Consider the following 22,339-nt stretch of genomic DNA (forward strand, 5'->3'; position numbering starts at 1 on the left):
TCCCCCACCCCACCCCGAGCCCCTGGCAACTACCATTCTACCTTCTGTCTCTCTGAATTTGATCACTCTGGGCATCTCATATAAGTGGAATCATATGGTATTTGTCTTTTTGTGGCTGGCTTATTTCACTTATTATAATGTCTCTCATTTTTAAGGCTGAATAATATTCCACTGTGTGTTGATACCACATTTTGTTTATCCATTCATCCATCAGTGAACATTTGAATTGCTTTTTTTTAAAACCAACAGATAATGTATTATTTACTTTAGGGATACAGGTCTGTGAATCATCGGTCTTAGACAATTTCCAGCACTCACCATAGCACATACTCTCCCCATAACCCAGTGTTATGGTGTCCAGTGTCCATAACCCAGCCACCCTCTCCCTACCCCACTACGCCCCAGCAACCCTCAGTTTGTTTTGTGAGATTATGAGTCTCTCTCTCTCTCTCTCTTTTTTTTTAAAGATTTTATTTATTTATTTGACAGGCAGAGATCACAAGTAGGCAGAGAGACAGACAGAGAGAGAGGGGGAAGCAGGCTCCCCGATGAGCAGAGAGCCCGATGCAGGGTTCGATCCCAGGACTCTGGGATCATGTCCTGAGCCGAAGGCAGAGGCTTTAACCCACTGAGCCACCCAGGCACCCCAGATTATGAGTCTCTTATGGTTTATGAGTTGTTTCTATCTCTGGGTTATTGTGACTAATGTGGCTATGAATATAGGTGTACAAATATCTCTTTAAGACCCTTTTCAATAGACATCAATAGAAAGCATCAATAGATAGAGGCACCTGATCTGGGTGGTGCAGTTGGTTAAATGTTGGACTCTTGGTTTCAGCTCAGATCGTGATCATAGGGTCATGAGATTGAGCCCCACATCAGCACTGAGTCTGTTTAAGACTCTCTCTGGGGGCTCCTGGTTGGCTTAGTTGCTTAAGTGACTACCTTCGGCTGAGGCCATGATCTCAGGGTCCTAGGATTGAGTCCCACATCGGGTGCCCTGCTTGGCAGGTGTCTGCTTCTCTGTCTCCCTCTCCCTGCCTACTTGTGTTCTCTCACTCTCTCTGTGTCAAATAAATAAGCAAAATTAAAAAAAAAAAAGACTCTCTCTGCCCATCACTCTCTATGCTTGCACTCTCCCTCTCTCTCTTTAAAAGTAATCTTTCAAAAAGCATCAGTAGATAAGTAATTGCTTATGCATAATTATTTAACTATAATTGTGAAAAGTGCCATAAAGGAAAATTATAGGCATATAACATGGCTGGCCAAGGAAATAACATTTGAGCTGGTATCTGAAGAATGAGTAGGAGTTAAAACAAGAGAGAGGGGTGCCTGGCTGGCTCAGTCCCTGAGGCTGCTACTCTTGATCTTGGGGTTGTAAGTTCGAGCCCCACATTGGATGTAGGGATTACTTAAAAATAAAATCTTAAAAAAAAAAAAAAAAACAAGAGGGAAAAAGATTTTTGTGAGTTTTTCAATTTTTTTTTTAAGATTTTATTTATTTATTTGACAGAGATCACAACTAGGCAGAGAGGCAGGCAGAGAGAGAGAGAGGAAGGGAAGCAGACCCCTGCTGAGCAGAGAGCCCGATGGGGCTCAATCCCAGGACACTGGGATGGTGACCTGAGTTGAAGGCAGAGGCTTTAACCCACTGAGCCACCCAGGTGCCCCGAGTTTTTCAATTCTTTTGGGTATATCCCTATACCATGATTTTGTAACATGCTAACATTGAAGTGTACGAGGGATTTTTTTCTGTATTATTTCTTACAACTGCATAGGAATTTACAGTTTTCTCAAAATTTGAATTAAAAAAATTAAACAAATTCTTCTTATCTGTTAGCCCCTATTCTGCTGCCTCATAACATCTTTGCATTTAGATAAGGAACCCACGATAGAGAGAAATTGTCAGCTTTCCTGTGGACACACATAAGTAAGCATTTAATTCCAAACTACATTCCCTCCACTTCCAGCCTCATGACACCTTCCAACCCGACTCCTAACCCACCTGAGAACTCTGTTCTGCCCACCTGGTCAAATTCCATGCTGTTGGCCCTTGTTTCATTTGTCTATATTTTATTTTTTTATTTTTTAAAGATTTTATTTATTTACTTGATAGACAGAGATCACAATAGGCAGAGAGGCAGGCAGAGAGAGAGGAGGAAGCAGGCTCCCTGTGGAGCAGAGAGCCCGATGTAGGGCTCGATCCCAGAATCCTGGTATCGTGACCTGAGCCGAAGGCAGAGGCTTCAATCCACTGAGCCACTCAGACGTCCCTATATTTTACTTTTTCAAGTAACTTCTGGAAGGTTTTGCTTTCTCCAAAGTGCTTGGTATAGGGTCTTGTTACATGACAACTCTGGAAAGCTTTGGGCTGGTTGCCAGATCTTCCAGATCACTGCCTGAGTCAGCCCTGCTGCCTTTGAACCTTACCTCAAAGCCCCCTCTCACTCTGTGCTGTCATGCCTGCCTTCCCCCAATCTCTCCTGCCAAACACCTTCCCTCTGCAGGACCTTTGCATATGCTGTTCTCCCTGGCAAGAACACATTTTCCTTTTTGTTCTAATTCCTACTCATTCTTCAGACACCAGCTTAAATGTTACTTCCTTGGCCAGCCATATTTTATGCCTATAATTTTCCTTTATGGCACTTTTCACAATTATGGTTGAATAATTATGCATATGCAATTACTTATCTATTATGCATTTTCTCACTAGCCTATAGGCCCCTGAGCCCAGGGACTGTTTCTGCATGCTTATCATGGTATCCTCAGTGTCTAGTCCACTGTCTGACACATAGAAGAGGCTCCATAGATATTTAGCAATTGACATAATTCATGGGAAAGGAAATGTTTGGACTAGGAGAGCTGAAGGTATGTAATACATTAGGGGAAAGATGACAATAGTCCTGGGGTGCCTGACTGGCTCAGTTGGTGGAGCATGCGACTCTTGATATCTTGGCATGGTGTGTTTGAGCCTTGAGTTGGGTGTAGAGATTGCTAAAAAAAGTAGTAGCAGCAGCAGCAGCAGCAGCAGCAGAAGAAGAAGACGACGACGACAATAGTTGTACCCAAGAACCTGAGAATTAGGATGGAAAGAAGGCTTACCTTTCACTCTACTCTTCTGAGCAGTCTGAATTATTCATTATGCATGTATTTGTTATAAAAATGTTTCTTTTTTAAAGATTTATTTATTTGAGGAAGAGCAGGGGAGGGGCAGAGGGTGAGACTGCTAAGCAGACTCCGTGCTGAGCTCAGAACCCCACACAGGGCTTGATCTCACAGCCCTGAGATCACCACCTGAGTCGAAACTAAGAGCAGGACACTCCGCCAACCGCTCCACCCAGGTTCCCCAAGGGGGGACATTTGAATCTAGATCTTTGCCTGGAATCTTTCCATGTGCCCATCCACCTGTTCTCACCGGACCTCTGGGGGGATTTCAGAGATAAGTGGCCCATTGCCCTAGCAGGTGACGTTCTGCCAGGTGCCTGCATTGCCATGCAAACCAAGGACTGATGAGGAATTACTTTTGACTCTGATTTTTCCTATGCCCAAACGCGACACAACAGCCTCATGGGTCCTAGTCCAATATCAGGTCATCTGGAGCCCCAAATCTCCAGTCCTTTTAAAAAATGGACTTTTATCTAGAAAGAAAGATAGAAAGGGAGGGAGGGGGAGGAAGAGGAAGAATGGAAGAAAGGATGGAAGGAAGGACAGAAGGAAAGGAGGAAAGGAGAAAGAAGACCCTCTCTTTTTTACCCCCTAATGATTCTGAGCTGCTGTCAGAGCAGGGGGCATGGTGGGCCTTGCTCTTATTCTCAGGACAAATTTGTTTCTATTGATTCTGTCCTTTTCAGCTTTCCCAAGTGGCCACTTGCCCAAGGCCCTCCTCTGGCCTCCGCAGGGAATTCAGGGCCAGGCCTAACAAGTCTGTATCCTAGCTACCTTGGAAAATGGGAAAGGACCTTGATGAGAGAGGAGCTAGAAATAGCAGGGGAGTGTTCTGCAAGGGAGCAGGCAGACAGGAGCAGAGGACGCAGCTGCCTCTGGATCTCAGCTGGAGAATGTTGGTTGGAAAAAGCTAGAGCCTTATTAGAATAGGCTTTAGACTGAGACGACAGAAAGAGAGATTGATTAAAGAAAGGAAACCAGTGTGTGGTGGTCACTCTGCCGGGTGTGATGCCTCATGTTAGGTGGTTTCGCGCATACCAGATTGTCTCCTCTTCTTAAGATTCCTTGACGGTAGCAATTATTAACCTGTGCAGCAGATGGGAGAACTAAGGCCCAGAGAGGTAAGTGATGGAACAAGTATGTGATCTCAAGTCTGCTCCCAAAGCCTGTTCTTTCCCATGGTATGCTTCGACTCTGAGGGCTGGTACCCTGGCCCCATGGCTGGGATATTCTGATCAGCTGTCCTGGGTCAGGCATTAGCTATGGTCTCTACCAAGTGACCTGTAGGTGTGACGGCTCCACAGGCTGTTAACTAACCATCAATCAGTCAACCACCCTAACACGAATTAGTCAGGAGTTTCAACTTTAGAGTTCAACTCCCTGGGTTCCTGGTTGCCATTGACTAGTTTGGTGTATTTGAGGCTTTAGACATTGAAATGACCACTTGGTCTTTCTGTGCCTTCATGTGTTCATCTGTGCAACGGGCAACAGGGTATTGTAAGGATGAAGTGAGTTGGTACATATGAAGTGCTCACTACAGACTTGGCACATGGTACGAGATCTGCAAAGGTTAGCTGTTATTTATTAAGTGCCTACTGCATGCTAGGGTTTAAAGATGAGCAAAGCAAGAGCTGGTCCTTGCTTTCTTTGGTCTAATGCAAGGGGAAAAAAGGAAAGAATCAACCAAATAAACAGAAAGAGCTGTGTGGGGGAGGGGCAGGTACGTAGTTCATAAGATCAGGTGGAAGTTACGATCTGGAAGATGAATGGTGGACACAAAGAGGCAGGGAAGAGGGCATTGGGCTCCATCCAGGCTGAGTGAAAGGCATGTATCTGGGCTCAGAAGATCGTCTGGCTTTCTAAAACCCTTTCTGTTAGAAACCTCTGAGCCGGAGGCCTTGTGTCTATTACTTCAAGTACAAAGTCACGTCTTGAAAGCTGATCATTGGACCCAAGTCTTCACAAACACCAACAGTGGTTCTCCCAAGCAAAGATTCTTCTGGGGCAGCAAGAAAACATGATTAGTAGTGGGGTCAAGACAAGTGAGAGGTTAAAAAGGTGGGTTTAGGATTAAGACTGAACTAGGTCTAGGTCTTCAACTTTTTTGGGGTTTCAGGTCACCATGGAGACATTTCAATACATCCCAGGGGCACACTCTAGGGAGTCCTGAGTTGATGACTTATAAGAGGTCTGGAAATCTCCATTTTCTTTTTTTCTTTTTTTTTTCTTTTTTTTTTTTTAAAGATTTATTTATTTGACAGATAGAGATTACAAGTAGGCAGAGAGGCAGGCAGAGAGAGAGAGAGGAGGAAGCAGGCTCCCAGCCAAGCAGAGAGCCCGATGCGGGGCTCGATCCCAGGACCCTGGGATCATGACCTGAGCTGAAGGCAGAGGCTTTAACCTGCTGAGCCACCCAGGCACCCCCGGAATCTCCATTTTCTTATGCTTACACAGGAATGAAAGCCATGGCACTGATTCTGAATCCTGGCTCCACCACCCACCTTGGGAATTACTTAACCCAATTTCTTCAATGAATATAATAGTATCTATGCGTCGGGTCATTATGAAGAGGAAATGATATTAATACATCAATCCTTGGCAAGTAAACATTCCAAATATGGTACTTATTTTCATTAGCATTTTTGGCTAACAATGGAATGTTCCTTTAGTAAAGTTGGCAATGGGAATGATTTATTATGGGTATCCTGACCCTTTGTAGGCTGGCAATGGTTCTGTGGGCTGCCAGGTGGATCAGACATATTTTGAAATTAAATTCTTGTCCTTCCCTTCTCAGTTTCTCTTCTTTGAACTACCAATTTTAAGTGAACCTAACAGCACTTTGGCCTTAGGTGAATGTTAGGGTAAGAGTGAGTTCATTCCTCCTACAAATCTTTATTGGGCTACTGACTGCCAGAGACTGTTGTATGTGCAGGGATGGGGGCAGTGAGGGAGTTGTACCAAAGGGACAACAATTAAGTCAGTGTATAAGTAAATAAGATCTGTCATTTCATATAGTGATCAGTGATGAAAAGGAAGGAACAGTGAAGGGGTAGAAAGGAGAGGGGAAAGTGCAGTGCCCAGATAAATGATCATGTTTTCTTCAAATTATTCGCTTTGAGCTGCTTGACACTCATTCCAAATATATTGACATTATTCATTATGGTTTTTCTTCTTTTGGAATAGCTTGCAGAGCCCAGAGCACATACTTTTGAATACTCTTTATAGTGGCCAATATTTATCCATTAAAGGAAAAATATCCTTATGGAAAATTTTAATCATGCAAGAATATAGAAGAAAAATTACAGTGGTTTTGATTTCTAACATTCACACATGGCCATATTAATATTTTAGAGTATTTATTCCCAGGATTTTTTTATGTCTTTATTTATTTATTTATTTATTTATTTATTTTTAAGATTTATTTATTTGAGAGAGGAGAGAGAAAGAGAGCTTGAGTAGGGGGAGAGGAAGAGGGAGAGACAGAAGCAGACTCCCCACTGAGTGTAGAGCCGAACACTGGGTTGGATCTCAGGACCCTGAGATCATGATCTGAGCCGAAGGCAGATGCTTCAGGGACTAAGCCACCCAGGTGCTCTTTTTTATGTCTTTAATCATTGTTGTAATACTCTATCCTTTAGACTAGGTCAAACATTTTTTACATTAATACAAACCTTTATGAAAACAACTTGTAAAGTTGTGTAATATACCATGGAATGGTCATATTATAATTTATTTAACAATCCTTGTGGTGAAATTAAGATTGTTTCTCCTCTCCACCCCCCGTAGTGAAGTATGCAGTGAAAACTTCCTTATACATAAAGTTTTCAAAAAATTACTTCCCTAGGGGCGCCTGGGTGGCTCAGTGGACTAAGCCTCTGCCTTCTGCTCAGGTCATGGTCTCAGGATCCTGGGATGGAGCCACGCATCCAGCTTTCTGCTCAGCAGGGAGCCTGCTTCTCCCTCTCTCTCTGTCTGCCTCTCTGCCTACTTGTGATCTCTCTCTGCCAAATAAATAAATAAAATCTTTAAAAAAAATTACTTCCCTAGAAATGGAATTGAAAAGTCAAGGTCCTTGTGGCGCCTGGGTGGCTCAGTGGGTTAAAGCCTCTGCCTTCGGCTCAGGTCATGATCCCAGAGTCCTGGGATGGAGCCCTGCATCGGGCTGTCTGCTCAGTGGGGAGCCTGCTTCCCCCGTGTCTCTCTCTCTCTCTCTGCCTGCCTCTCTGCCTACTTGTGATCTGTCTGTCAAATAAATAAACAAAATCTTAAAAAAAAAAAAAGTCAAGGTCCTTGTATAATTATCAGATTGCTTTTCTTTTTTAAATTTTTTTAAAAGATTTTATTTATTTATTTGAGAGAGAGCTCAGACACACAAGCAGGGGGAGGAGCAGAGGGAGAAGTGGGGCTCCATCCCAGGACCCTGAGATCATGACCTAAGCTAAAGGCAGAAACTTAACCGACTGAGCCACGCAGGTGCCCCTCAAACTGCTTTTCAAATGTGAACTATCAAATCACAGAGGTTTGAGTGTTTGAAAGAATGCTCACCTCGCCTTGAGTCATTTTTGGTATCACCATTTTTAAATCTCTACAACACTGCTGGGAAGAGCATGTTCTCTCATTTTTATTTTAACTGGAATTTTGGCTCTGTCATTTATCAGCTATGAGGTGACCTTGAGCAAAGTAGGTCACAGTTCTAACCTTTGGAGTCTGACAGTCTAGGTTTGGGGTCTTGGCTCAACCATTAGCAGCTCTGTAACCTTGAGCAAATCACTTCACTTCCCTTAGCCTCCGTTTTCTCCTTTGTGTGATGAATGAGACAGACCTCATAGGTTGCAATGAGGACTAAGTGATACCATGTTTGCAAAGCTCCTAGCAAGTACTAGTCATTATAGTTACAAAGCCCAACCAGACAGGGAGACTTGATTATTATGGCTTCCTCTTACTCTGTAGCTTTAAAATGCAAGCTTCCCCAATCCCCCACCCTGCCAATCTGCAACTTTGGGATTTGAATTTGGACTTGGAGAAGGTTAATGCCAAGCAGGTTCCCCCTCGGCTTTAGAAGTCAGGCGTGATCTCCATGAGGACAGTGCTCTGGAAGCTGAAAGCTGGGAGGCAGCCAAGTCAGGCAAGGGAAACCTGGTTGTAAATCCCCTGCCAGGTGGAAAAGGGGCTGAGTAGAGCCATGTCCCTCTCGCAGCACCTGGTCTTCCACCAAGGGGAAGAGGCCCATTGAGCTGTGGATGAGTGGGGGAAAAGCAGCCCAACCACAGCCTGGTCCTCACTGGACCCGGGGCACCGGCGCCTTCCCAGCAGGCTCAGTTGGGGCTCTAGAGCTTCCTGGCATCTCCCATTGGAAGGGAAAATGAGAAGGGGCTGGATAGATAGAAATCCCTCTTCCATATTCATGCAGGATGAAGGCAGATGTGTTGCTTTCCTTTGAAATATGTGTGTCCCTTTGACTGTAATTTTCTTTCCCCAAAGGCAAGTACAGACCTGGGTGAAGTTAAGAGGGAAAGGGTATGACCCTATAATAGAATTCTAAAAAAAACAAAACACAAAGAGAATATCTCATCAAACTTTGAGCCAAATACAAACTGCAGTCACTTCTTGGGACTATCATGAGAGGCACAACTGGTGGAGAATAAGCCTTTGTAATTTACCAGATGGGGCTTCAAATCCTACAGCTTCCACTCATTAGCCGGTGGGTCTCAGAGCCTCAGTCTCCTTATCTTTTAAATGGGTATAATAATGGTACCGACTTCATGGGTCTCACAGAACTGAAAGAGCTAAAGCATATATTAGCCTAGTGCCTTTGAAATAATAAGCTCTTGAGAAATGCCAGCTGCTTTCATTGTGAGACAGTTGTGGGGGGCAACGTACTCTTTTATGCCATTGGAATGTTCAGTGATGTTGGTATTACACAGTCTTTTATGAAACAATAATAGTACATAATAATAGTGGGTTTTGGTGACCTTACCTGGCAAAATGAATGGTTGGCATTCTTAAGTTTGCCCTTCAGGAGTAAAATGTAGATAACAATATCTTCCAGACAATACTGTTGTGAGAATTAAAGGAGAGAGGCCCACACAGGTGGGCTGAGCTGGAATTGCATGTTTCTAGCTGTAGCAGCTCTGTCTTGTAGAAATATAATGTGAGCCACAGACAGAACTGAACATTTCCTGGTAGCCATATTAGAAACATCAAAAGAAACGGGTGAAATTAATTCTAAAAATGTTTTTAGAAACAAAAAAGAAAGAAAGTTTTAAAAAATTTTCCCACTGAGTCTTCAAGATTGGTATGTTTTATACTTACAGAACATCTCGTTTTGGATCAGGTGCAATTCATGTGTTCAGTAACCACAAGAGGCTGGAGGCCGCCCCGTTGCGAAGCATAGTTTTGGAGAGTATAGGAAGCCACGCTAGAGGGAGACTTCGATTTCAACTCTTCCCTCCCCAAGTCTGAATCTTTTAAAAATGCAAAGTCAAGCTATGAAAAGCATCTTTCAAATTCACTTTCCTCTCTTTGAAATGTCTTTTTTTCAACTACTGGGTTCCTTGGCTGACACAAAGGAAGGCATTGGGCTCTGGGTGAGCCTGGATGTGGGATGTAGATTTTTTCTTTTTGTCTGTGACCAGCAGTTCTAGCAGGAGAGTACTTTCTAATTTTGGAATAATAGAAACCACTTATTAAGTGTCCCGTACAGTGCTAAGTAATTTACGAGTATTGCTTTATTTAATCCTCACAAGGACCCTGTGAAATGCGTTCTATTATGCTGTTTTTACAGATGGAAAATAGGGGCTCAGAGAAGCTAAGTAACTTGCCTAAAGTCACACAGCAGGGAAATGGTAGGGAAACTCGATCTCCTTGAATTTGAAGTGAGCATCTATACTGATGAGCTTTTACGCCATTCTTCATCATTAGCAGCAAATTGAAGAGTTTAGGATTCAAATTCACCCCTGACTCCCAAGCTGATCCATTAAACTACTCTGAAGCCGCAGTTTTCTCAATTTAAAAGGGAATAATAGTCATCACTTTGCAGGGTGATTTTGAGGATTAAATGAACTAATTTATTTGCAAATTTGTCCTGGAAATGGAAGTGCTTTGTCTCACTATGGAAGTTCTAGTTCTGGGTTTGCACTAGGGGCTCACAACCTGGTTACCATAAATTTTTGTATCCTTTAGTGACAGTCCCAGGAAGTGTGACCCAGCGCTTGGCACAAAAGGCCAAGAAGTTAGAAAACCTGGGATGAGACCATGGCCCTGCACCTCCGTGTGTGATGATGGAGTGCAGTGAGCATTAGGTTCAGGAGTCCGGGCGCTCATGTTCCAGGAGGGGTTTCTCTCTGAAGGGGTGAGAAACTTTCGGCAAGTCTCTTCTCTGGAAACAATGGGAACGGGACCAGAGGGGATCTGAATTCTTTCCCAACTCTTACCCTTCCCTCTGCAGAGCAGAGGACCGCGCCACGCTGCACACGCGCGTGCGTAAACACACACACACACACACACACACACACACACACACACACACACACAGTTTAAAGGCCCAGCACAACAGCCATGTGACTGCAAATGCGGGGGAGCTGTGTTCCCCAGTGGGCGGAAAACGCAGGGGTGGCCTTATTATGAATGAATATCGAGCAAAAACCACGGGGTTGAGGCTTCAGAGAGAAGTCACTATGGTGACCAAAGCAGAGAAAACGAGTACGGGTTCCAAAAGCCCTCCAAGGTCTCTTGCCTTTCATTCCAGAACTCTGCCGGGCTCCTGCTCCGCGGGCTCGGCTGCGTTAAGTGCCTCAAGGTCAAGGAACAAAGAGAGGACGACAACTAAATTGGCTTGCCTATTCCCTTCTTCGTTAGCGTCCACCGACCAGGGTGGAGTGGGCTAAGCCTGGAAGGAATTCAGATTTGGATGCGGGAGCCAACTCGCACGGGGCCGGGGGTGGGGGTGGGGGGTGCGGGGGCTGTCACCGCGGAACGTTTGCTGACGGGTTGGGCGGGGTCGGGAGAGGCATCACCTCCAATTCAGTGCCCCCAACACCCCGGCCTCCGCTTCCGGAGGATTCCTTATGAATCATTTACACTAGACCCTTGAAAAATTCTTCTGGGACTTGTTTCTCGCCTTCACCCAGCAAAGACTTCAGAGTAAGATATGTGTTGTGACCCAAAGGAGAATGGTAACTGCAGGCTGGTGAAGCCACTGGGTTCTGGGATGTGGGCTCTCTTATCCTTCCTCCCTCATTAGATCCTGGACAACCCACTCGGGCCTGCTGTTATGCACACCGTGTCCAGCCATTCCGTATTTGGAATCCTCCCATTACAAGAATACCTAGGCCCTATTTTATTCACTTAGTTCTGTATTTATATTTGTTAAGTAAGGATTGAAACATTTCTTAAATACATGGTCTTTATCGAAAAATGAGAAAATTGGGATAACTGGGACATGCAGATGAATGAAAAGAAAACCCACAGGGATTCTACCCCCTAGAAGTAACTGTTCATTTACTTAGGCCATTTGCTTATGAATTGTACAAATAATTTTTGGAAGCTGCTATATGCCGGGCATAGTGATCCACGAGGGAGGTGCAGTGATACACAAGACAGACATCACATGGTTTTTTGTTTTGTTTTTTGTTTTCTATGTATAGCTATACACACATTTCTTCCTAAAAAATCTTGGCTGTTTTTAAAACAAACAAATACAAATAAAACAGAAGGAATTTGTCATAAAAAAAGAACCAGTGCATAGAACTGTATTTGCATATGTTGTCAGAGAAAAGGCCAGGGGTAAACTCTGTAATAGCTGTTTGGAAGGGAAAAGCTATTCCATAAATGCTAAGGCTAGTGCCTGGTCCCCGCTTCCGGCTCCGAGTTTATATCAGATGCACCAAATAACTTCCATGCTCCCACCGGGGAGCCTCTAGAGCTCTGGGAGGGATAATAAGACCTGTTACCACCTCACTGACATGATCTGATTTAATGTAACCTTCACAGCAACTGTTTGAGGTAGAGATGATAATTATCATGCCTATGTTACAGGTGAGGAAACGGAGACAGAAACTGTCATGACAGTCGCAATTCTATCAAAATGATCATGGGGTGGTGGCTTTTCAAGGTTGGCTCTCATATCACGTGTGCTTCTTTAGCTGAGTTTTCACCTGCTTTTCAGGAAAGCTTCACTTGAGGTTATCAGAGCAAACTGTAGTCTTCCCAGAGAAAGCACAGGGGCTCTTTGTAATCTATGTGCAAATAGATACTGCTTTCTGATCCTCTTCTTTTTCATTGTTATTCTTTTTAAATTTTTTAAATAATCTCTATACCCAGTGTAGGACTCAAACTCACAAGCCCAAAACCAAGAGTAGCGTGGCTTCTCCTGCTCTGCCTGCCAGGTGCCCCATCTGATACCTATTCCTACTAGCTGTGAGGCCTTGGGCAATTTACTTAACCTCTCTGTGCCTTAGTTTCCTAATCTGTAATGGTGATAATTATGGAATGTCCCTCATAAGGATACAATACAGTTTAGTTGATTTAATGCCTAATAGAAAGTAAGCACATGATAAAGATTCAGTATCATGATGTGGATAAGCACTGTTCTAAGGAAACTATAACATGAAGTCTTTGTAAGAGTCTGATAGTCTAAGAGCCACCATATTTGAAGCGGTACGAGAACCCAAATGAGAGAAATGTCAAGTAAAAAAATATTCATAGAATTTTTTTGAGATTATAGGTATAATCAGGGGTGTTTAGAATCTAAGGTCAGGTTTAACCTGTGGGCTTCGAACTAGAAAACTGGACAAAAAGTGCACATTGATATGCCATTTATCCAAGGATCCGATCCCAGGGGATGGTGAAGGAAACAGAAAAAATAGCCAAGAGATCAAGTTGCCAAGAGCACATACTTTGGAGACTGACAGGCCCAGTTCCCATCCTAATCCCAGTTTCCAGCTTTGGAAGCTTTCTTTGACTTCTCTGAGGCTCCCTTTCCTTTTGGGTTGTTGTGAGGATCAACGTTCATTTCTGCAAGACACGTGGCATGAAGTCTGGCCAACTATCATGGCTTGCCCAGGACTGTACCACTTTGAATGATGAATGTCCTACATTCCATAAACCCCTTCAGCCCCAGGCAAACTGGGATGGTCAACCTAGAACCACCCTCTCCAAAGTAGTGTCCTTTGCAGGAATTTTGCTGACAGGGCAGCTGTTGAAAGTATACAAAGAAGGGAGGGGGGCGCATGTGAAAAAACAGCAGAGGAAATGTCTCAGGATGGTGCCCACCTTTGCTGTGCTTTGATAGAAGAAAAGTCAGAGAGAAATGGAGCTAACCTTTGATCGTCCCCCCTGCTCATCTGGCTGCAGTCTCTGCCTCGCGCAGAGTAGGTAATTACTAAATGGTTAACTCAATGATGGCTTTCCCTGTAGGAACTGTTCTCCATATTAGGATCGACCTTTGTAATAGAAGGGCTTCTTCCACTTGCCTGTCCGAGGTGTGGATCTGTTACTGGGGGGCAGATGGTATGAGATGTAAAGCATCCATGTAGAACAAGAGGATTTAACAGAGTCTGTGGATGAGTGTGTGGGTGTGGGGGAAGATTTAGGGAAACATCTCAAATATTTTTCCTTTCCATTTTTTTAAACCTTTAAATTATGTGGTAATTAGTGCCCAATGATCCCTGCCTCTTGGAACTCATGCCTTATATAATATTCTCTCCTTGTGGTTGGGCTGGACCTGGTGACTTACTTCTTCTTATTATTTTTATTTTTTTAAAAGATTTTATTTATTTATTTGACAGAGAGACAGTGAGAGAGGGAACACAAGCGGGGGTGGGGGAGAGGAAGAAGAAGACTCCCCACTGAGCAGGGAGCCCCACTCGGGGTTCAGTCCCAGGACTCTAGGATCATGACCTGAGCCGAAGACAGATGCTTAACCCACCGAGCCACCCAGGTACCCTGGTGACTCATTTCTGAATAGAACTTAGCACAAGTGATGAGATGCCTATTCTGAGATTGGGATATCAAAGATTGTGATTTCTCTCCTGCTTGCTCCATTTCTCTCTGACTTTTCTTATATGCTTGCTCTGATGAAGCAAGTCCTATGTGGCAAAGAGGTGAGGGCAGCCTCTGGCTAACAGCAACCGAGGAACGGAATCCTGCCAAGAATCACATGAGTGAATTTTGAAGTGGGCCCTTCCCTAGTCAAGCTTTCAGGTGAGACTGCAACCCCTGCGGGCATGTTGATTACAGTTTTGAGAGAGACCCTAAACAAAGGATCTAACTAAGCTATGCCTGAATTTCTGCCCCCAGACACTGTGATAAAGGTATGATGTGTCAGACACTAGCAGTAATAGGTAACTAATAAATCTATATACAGAAAATCACATATAGGTTCATGGCTTGATGAAATTTTATAAGCTGAACATACCTATGTAGCCAATAATAGGTAGATGAAGGAATTGAAAATTATCAATATCTTAGAAAACCCCACTCATATTCCCTTTTAGTCATTGGCTGAAATGTCCCTCTTCCCTGGTCAAGAATAACCTCTCTCCTGACTTCTGCCAGCATAAATTTGTTTTGCTTATTTTGGTACTCTATGTAAATGGGATCACATAATACGTAAAATAGCTTCTAGCAGATTCTCAGAGAGATCCCTTCTTTTTTTTTTAAAGATTTTATTTATTTATTTAACAGAGAGAGAGAGAGATATCACAAGTAGGCAGAGAGGCAGACAGAGAGAGAGGAGGAAGCAGGCTCCCTGCTGAGCAGAGAACCTGATATGGGACTTGATCCCAGGACCCTGAGATCATGACCTGAGCCGAAGGCAGAGGCTTAACCCCAGAGAGATCCCTTCTTACATTGAGAACCATTGAGACACAAGGAGAGAGAGCCAATTACTGACATGTTTGTCAGTAGTTATCCATTGAGGTCTTGATCTGAGAGTAGGCGATCTGATTTTAGAAGAGAAGTATTGGTCACTGGATAGAAATCATCCTAAAAGGATGAACAATTCGCTTAGCCACTGTGGCTTTGCAGCCATGTGCTGTGAGTTCATTTCTTTTGCCCTGAGTCTCTGCTCCCCATGCTATTTTTTGTCTATAATTTGATTTCCTGAGAGAGCGGGCCCAGAAAAAAAAAAACCACAATTAGCCATATTTAAACCTCTCCATGAACCAACCCCCCCGGTGTTTGGGTTTTATTTAGTCTTCACAAGGTTGGTTATTGGGAGTCGGAGCACTGAAATGTGATCAACACCAGATGGAATAAGACTGAATTTCTAGGGGTGCCTGGCTGACTCAGTCCGAAGAGCATTCGACTCTTGATCTCAGGGTTGTGAGGTTGAGCCCCACACTGTGTGTAGAGATAACTAAAGAAAATAAATAAAACTGAAAAAAAAAAAAAAAAGACTGGGGCACCTGGGTGGCTCAGTTGGTTAAGTGTCTGTGTTTGGCTCAGGTCATGATTCCAGGGTCCTGGGATTGAGCCCCACATTGTGTTCCCTGCTGAGCTGGGAGCCTGCTTCTTTCACTTCTCCCTGCCTGTGCTTGCTCTTGCTATCTCTGTCACTATCTCTGTCTCTTTCTCTCTAGTAAATAGACAGAATATGAAAAAAAAAAAGACTGAATTTCTAGATCTAGTTGTTAACAGTGATGGAGATGTGCATACTATGATTTAGGTTCTATGTTAAGCACTTTATGTATTTATATAACTTAAAAACAAACACACCCTTATGTAGTTATTATTAGGATATTTTATAAATGAGGAAGCAGAGATTAACCAACTAGCCCAAGATCATGCCCAGGTCATACAGCTCATCAGAGGCCAACTGGGAAGTCACATACAGTTCATTCACTTCCATTCTGAGTTTCTACCCATGAAACTGTAGTACCCCCACAGAGATCAATATCAAAGTCTGCTTGTGACAGTGAGGATCCACTTGAGTAGTCAGTCGTATTCCTTATCACTGCCATATATCTATCCACCCATCTGTCCATCCATTCAGTGATCGGTTCAATCAACCAATTATCCATCTGTTACAGTCTGACTGTTTGTGTACCTCCAAAATTCATATGTTGAAATCCTAAACCCTCAAAGTGATAATATTAAGAGATGGGGGGGTCTTTGGACGGTGATTAGGTCATGAGGGTGGGGTCCTTCTCATGAATGAGATTAATGTCCTAGAAGAGGTCAAGGAGAGCTCCCTTGTCCCCTCCTGCCATGTGAGTATTCCAAAAGTCTGCAGCCTGGAAGAGGGCCATCACCCAGACCATGGGAGGCACCCTGATCTTGTACTCCCAGCCCTCAGAACTGTAAGAAATACATTTCGATTGTTTTTAAGCCTATTCTGTTGTTTATCATAGCCAGTCTGTGGCATTTTGTTCTAGCAGGCTGACTGGACTAAGACACCATCCAACTTTCCAAACATCTACCCAACCCTCCATCCTTTCATCTAGCCATCCATCTAGTCCCAAACAGCATGTGGCCATCCATTCCACAAATACCAAGGGCTTCTGATTGCTGATTCTGTGCCAGGAAGAGGCTGAATGCAGGGGTGACTAAGGTACAACAGCACATGTAAAAGCTAGGTTCCCTCTAGACTTGAAACTTCCTGAGGGTAGAATCTCTTGTTTTTATATCTGCAGTACATAAAATATGATTTGGCTCCTGTCTTCCTTTCCAAACTTGTTTCACCTACCTAACTTCTTGCTCATTCCTCTTCAACCTAACTAGTGTCTTTCTGTTTCTGGAATAAGCAAAGCCCTCTTTTGCCTCAGGACTTTAGCAATTGCTGTTCCTTTTGACCCAAATACTCATCCAACAGTGTCAATAACTGGTTCCTTCTTATCCTTTGCATTTGATTTTTTATTTTACTTTTAAAAAAATATTTTGTTTATTTATTTGACAGAGAGATAGAGCCAGAGAGCACAAGCCAGGGTGGGGAATGGCAGGAGGAGAAGCAGGCTCCTGCTGAGCAGGGAACCCAATGTGGACTCGATCCCAGGACCGTGGAACCATGACCTGAGCCGAAGGCGGATGCTTAACGACACCCCTATCCTTTGTATTTTGGCTGAAATGTCTTATCCTCAGAGGGGCCTTTTCTGACCACCTTACCTAAAGAGGACACCCTTACTTTGAAATAAGTGCATTGCTCCTAGAAAGTGGATAGAAGTCAAGGAAAACTCTCTTCGTTTGGGTTCTGGAGTGTCTGTCACGAGGTTATAGAGAGTGTCTTGCACATCATTCTATCCCCCAACACGTAGCACGGTGCCTAGCCTAGTAGGCGCTCAAAACAGTGTTGACAATTATTTTCAAACTTTAGTTGGCCTTCTCAAAGAAGCCTGTGGTACCCACACGCGGCCGCAAGCAGGTCCGCGCCTAGAAATAACATTTATTCTAAGGGACCTCCGCGCAGGGATTCTTGGGAAGCTGCTCCCCTCCCGCGTTCCCTTGTTACTCCTCCCCTCGGTCGCCTTTGAAAGAACTGGCACGCCACTAGATGCTCTCCTTTATCCCACCTCTGAAAGCCTGACTGATAATGGGCAAGAGCGTAGGCCAACCGTAAAACTTTATTTCCTCTTCCAGCCAATAGAAAGAGGCGATAAGTATATGGCTCCGCTTTTGTGACTTCCCCCGTTCCCTCACTCCTCCTCTAAGGTTCAACATTTGACAATTCATCCGGCCAATGAGAAGTTCCTACTGTGCATGGGAGGGAGGGACCGACTGGATGATAGACGCCCCCATCTGGCCAATGGTATGTCACAAATGTGGGAGGGGTGTAGGACGGAACCAATGGCGCGGTGCCAATAACTAGCATCAGGGAAAGGGCGGGACGAAACTGTTCAAGGGAGGGAGGGGAAGGCCCAGGGAACCAAGCAGCGTTGCTGCTGCCGCTGCACCCCGAGCTGGAGGAGGGAGAAGCCAGGAAGAAAATGGCGGCCGTGGCTGCAGAGGCGGCAGCGACTGCAGCGTCCCCCGGGGAGGGGGGCGCCGGCGAGGCCGAGCCGGAGATGGAGCCCATCCCCGGCAGCGAGGCCGGCACTGACCCCCTCCCGGTCACCGCAACGGAAGCATCTGTGCCGGACGGCGAGGCCGACGGGCAGCAGTCTTCTCCTCAGGCCGACGAGCCGCCGCTCCCGCCGCCACCGCCGCCGCCGGGGGAGCTCGCCCGCAGCCCGGAGGCGGCGGGGCCAGAGCTGGAGGCTGAGGAGAAGCTGCCTGCCCGGGTGGCGGAGCCCGCGGCAGCCGCGCCTCAGGAAAGACCCGACCTTCCACCTTCCCCTGCACCGCCGCCCGAGCAGCCCCCAGCTCCCGAGGAGCGCCAGGAACCGCCGCTGCCCCAGCCCGCAGCCCCAGCGCTCGTGCCGCCGGCGGGCGGGGACTCCGCGGTGTCGCAGCTGATTCCCGGCTCCGAGGTGCGGGTCACGCTGGACCACATCATTGAAGACGCGCTCGTCGTGTCGTTCCGTCTAGGGGAGAAGCTCTTCTCCGGGGTCCTTATGGATCTGTCCAAAAGGTACCGCGCCAGTCCCCAGCACGTCCCCGGGCCCCCTTGGTCCCCAGGGAGGGAGCGAGCGAGCCAGGACGGCCCCAGCACCCCGAGCTCCCGCCGCCTGCACGCCCTCGGGTCCCGTGCAGCGCGGGGCGCGCGCTTCCCGTGGGGGCAGGCGCGCGAGGCCGGGAGAGGTCGGTCTCCGCCCTAGGTGCGCGCCTGTGAGGGCAGGTGTGTTCCCAGGTGTGGGGCACGGGTGCCTGACCCGCTGGCGGAGCGCAGCCTACACCCCCGGGCTCTTTCCGTGACCTGGCCCTGGAGCACCCACTCCCGTGGCCTGGTGGGTTAATGCAAAATGCAGGAGTTTTGCCAAGAACCTGGTACTGGGCGGGGGACACTGCTTGCTCGCGAGGCACTTTTTTTCTTGAATTCACCTTTAGCGAGGTTGGAGAAAGGGGTGTGTGCATTTGGGTTCTCAAAAGGTTAACTGTCACTCCTTATGGGGGAAGAGTATTTGTTAGAAGTGAACCTCTTAACTGTTACTCTTACTGTTAGCACTAATTACCCTTAGGTAACTGCAGTAGGGAAGCACAGTTGGCTAATTAAAATGATAGTTTTAAGATTTTCTTACCCTTTAGTATTAGGATGATGTGACATAGGAATGTTCAAATACTGATTTCTGGTACTGTAGATACAGTTTATGTATTAAGGGCAAGAAGGTGGAATTCACCCCCGAGCCTTTGGTTTAGCACATTCTCATCTTTGATTTGAAATGTTTGTGGGCATTGCTTTAAACAGGTAAAAAAGGTGTTCTAAGTCTAGAGTTAAGTTAACCTTTTTATTCTCTTCTTTTGCAGATATGAAGTGCAGAGACTCCCATTCACGGCTCTCCATTCTGTTTCCTGCAACAGCACACACTCTGATGGGTATCTCACCTGTTTGGAAACGGCTTACTTTAATATGTTTTATTTTTTCTTTTATTTTAAAAATTTTATTTATTTGAGAGAGAGAGAGAATGCGAGCATGAGCAGGGAGAGGGGCAGAGGGATAAGCAGACTCCCCTCCGAGCAGGGAGACTAGGGATGGGATCCATCCCAGCTCCCTGAGATCAAGACCTGAGCCGAAGGCAGACGCTTAAGCACTGAGCCACCCAGATGCCCAGTATATTTTATTTTTAACTCTTGTCCTCGCATAAAAAGACACCGTCGTCTTTTTCACATTTGGGGGGAAAAATTTGAAATGCATATGGAAGGCAGTTACAGGGCAGGAGAAACCATGAAAAAAATAAATACAAGTTGAATTAGGATGTTTGGGCAGGGAAATGATGGGAGCCTTTATAATTCTTTTTTTTTTTTTAAGATTTTATTTATTCGAGGGAGAGTGGGATTGGGTGAAGGGACAGAGGGAGAGAAGAATATCCAAGGATACTCCTAGTGGGGAGGTGTGTCTTTCCCCCTCCCCCCCCACAGCAGGGCTTGATCTTAGGACCCATGAGATCATGAAACCCAGAGTGGATGCTTAATCGACTGAGCTATCCAAGCGCCCCACTTCTTTAATTTTTTTTTTTATTTTAGAGCAAGTGTGAAGTGGGGGAGAAGGTCAGAAGGAGAGACTCTTAAGCAGACTCCCCGCTGAGTGTGGAGCCCTATAATGGCTCCATCTCATGACCCATGATAGCTGAAACCAAGAGTCCTTACTTTAACTGACAGAGCCAGCCGGGCACCTCTATAATTACTAATGAAATTGTTTAACTCCAGAAATTTTTTTTTTCTTCTTTTTTCTTTTTTTGAGAATTTTGGATTAGGACCTTTGCACTTACGTTTTCATAGTTAGAAAGCAGAATAAGACCAGTGTGCTTTCTACCGATGTATTTAATAGCAAAGGAGAGAGAGACTCAGTAGTGTGTATGCTATTGAATCAAACAGAAGTGAAGGCCAGTGATTGTGTGAGAATCTGGATTTCAAATCTGCAAAAGGAAGGTGAAAAAAGGTAAGTTGTTCCTGGAAATGGAATGGATAGTTCTTTCCTCTGTTGAGGTGCTCATTGTGTTGGTGTTTTATTTTTTTTAAAGTTTCTTTGATAAATTGCAGTTTATTTTTTGAGTTTTGTTCTGCTTTGCTAACTGTGCTGCTTCCAGCAAAAATTTCTTAGGTGGAGGGAGCTATTTTTATTATGAACCTTTTGCATTTTAATGTTTTGAAGTGAAAGGTCTCTGTCATTAAAGTCTTTTTTAAATGGTCGTTAAGGAAACCTTATCAACTTTTCATTCAACAGTATTGAGCACATCTATATATAAGGCACCCTCCTAGTATTTTAAATGTTATGAGTTATAGTCCCTGCAGCTGGAAGCTTATATTTGGGAGGTAACAATAGTGGAATTGGTGAAGAAACAACACACAAAGGTGTTTTTAAAATTAGCATTTGAAGGAATTATTGTTGGACTAATGACTAGTTGGTTATCTCTTTTTCCAGCTACAGTTTGGAAAAACAGATCTACCTATATATTTTGTAATCTGCCCTTTACCTTCATTGTGTACTTGATGTGCAGTTTTGGGGTTAAATGATGATCCAGGAGATCCTCTTTATAGATTCTGCCATGACTATAGTAATCAGCTGCTTTAAACACCGTTTTTATCCTATATGAATTGGCCGTTTAATGAAACCTTTGGGTAAAAATAACAAGAGCTTCCTATTATGTACCAGACATTATACCACTTGCTTTAGTCTTTATAACCGTGGTGATATTTTTCATTTTATGTAGGAGGAAATTGAGGTTCATTTAATTCGGCCAATTTTGAGCTTATAAATGGCAAAGTAAGGATTTAAATGTAGGTTGATCTGATTCTAAAGCCTATACTTTTTCTCCTTTCATATTAGAAAGTTGGGCTGGCAAATTTTCCTTTAAACAGTAAAAAATTGCATATTTCTAAAATTTAGTGCCTATCCTGACTTCAGTAGCTGTATGGCATAATATAAAGGGTATAAGTATTGGAACCAAGCAGATTCTTTAGTCAGGTAATAGCCGTGAGACTGTCTGCTCTGGAGAGTCCCCATTTCCTAAGCTGTATATTGCAGAACACATAGCAGTCCTTGAAGTCCTGGTTCTTGCCTATTCAGTGAGGTACCCAGAAGAGAATTAACATTTGGGAGACTAAGTGCCTCCGTGTATGTGTATGGTTTTCTTTAGTCTTAAGGAAAAGGGCCAGTTACTGCTTTTTTTTTTTTTTTGGTTATTTTATTCTGACATTATCCATGGTACAGAAATGTCTTTTAAAGTTGGAAGAGTTGTTCACTATGTAGAAAAAAGTGTTTATAAGGGTGTGTGTGTATGTGTGTGTGTGTGTGTATATATATATATATATATAGGTTGACCTATATAAATATATGGCTTTGTAAGCATTTGCCATTCTCCACCTTCCTGCCATTGTATTATTTTTTGCCTTATTTTTAGTTATTTGATTGAAGAACACATTTTTTTTTTTTTAAAGATTTTATTTATTTATTTGACAGAGATCACAAGTAGGCAGAGAGGCAGGCAGAGAGAGAGGAGGAAGCAGGCTTCCAGCTGAGCAGAGAGCCCGATGCGGGCCTTGATCCCAGGACCTGGGATCATGACCGGAGCTGAAGACAGAGGCTTTTAACCCACTGAGCCACCCAGGTGCCCCTGAAGAACACATTTTTGAGGAGATTGTT

The 22,339-nt window shown here is 44.5% G+C and overlaps 1 protein-coding gene across 16 annotated transcripts in view; it reads left to right on the plus strand.

Annotated features, from left to right (window-relative positions):
* Positions 1-18,029: 18,029 nt before the first annotated feature.
* PWWP2A (PWWP domain containing 2A) overlaps positions 18,030-22,339 on the plus strand; it is a 49,282-nt gene continuing 44,972 nt past the window's right edge. For 12 of the 16 annotated variants that reach the window (XR_006817658.1, XR_006817656.1, XR_006817657.1 and 9 more), the window contains exon 1: positions 18,030-18,670. Coding sequence is in view for 12 of the 16 variants with exons in the window: in XM_045998950.1 (XP_045854906.1) it covers positions 18,087-18,670 (584 nt within the window). In the remaining 4 variants the exon portion in view is untranslated. Of the gene's footprint in view, positions 18,671-19,503; positions 19,573-20,268; positions 20,636-22,339 lie in introns of those variants that run through there. The other 4 variants (XM_045998947.1, XM_045998951.1, XM_045998945.1 and 1 more) reach the window with 3 other exon arrangements.

This window comes from Meles meles, chromosome 3 (assembly GCF_922984935.1).
Source record: "Meles meles chromosome 3, mMelMel3.1 paternal haplotype, whole genome shotgun sequence".
Classification (NCBI taxonomy): domain Eukaryota; kingdom Metazoa; phylum Chordata; class Mammalia; order Carnivora; family Mustelidae; genus Meles; species Meles meles.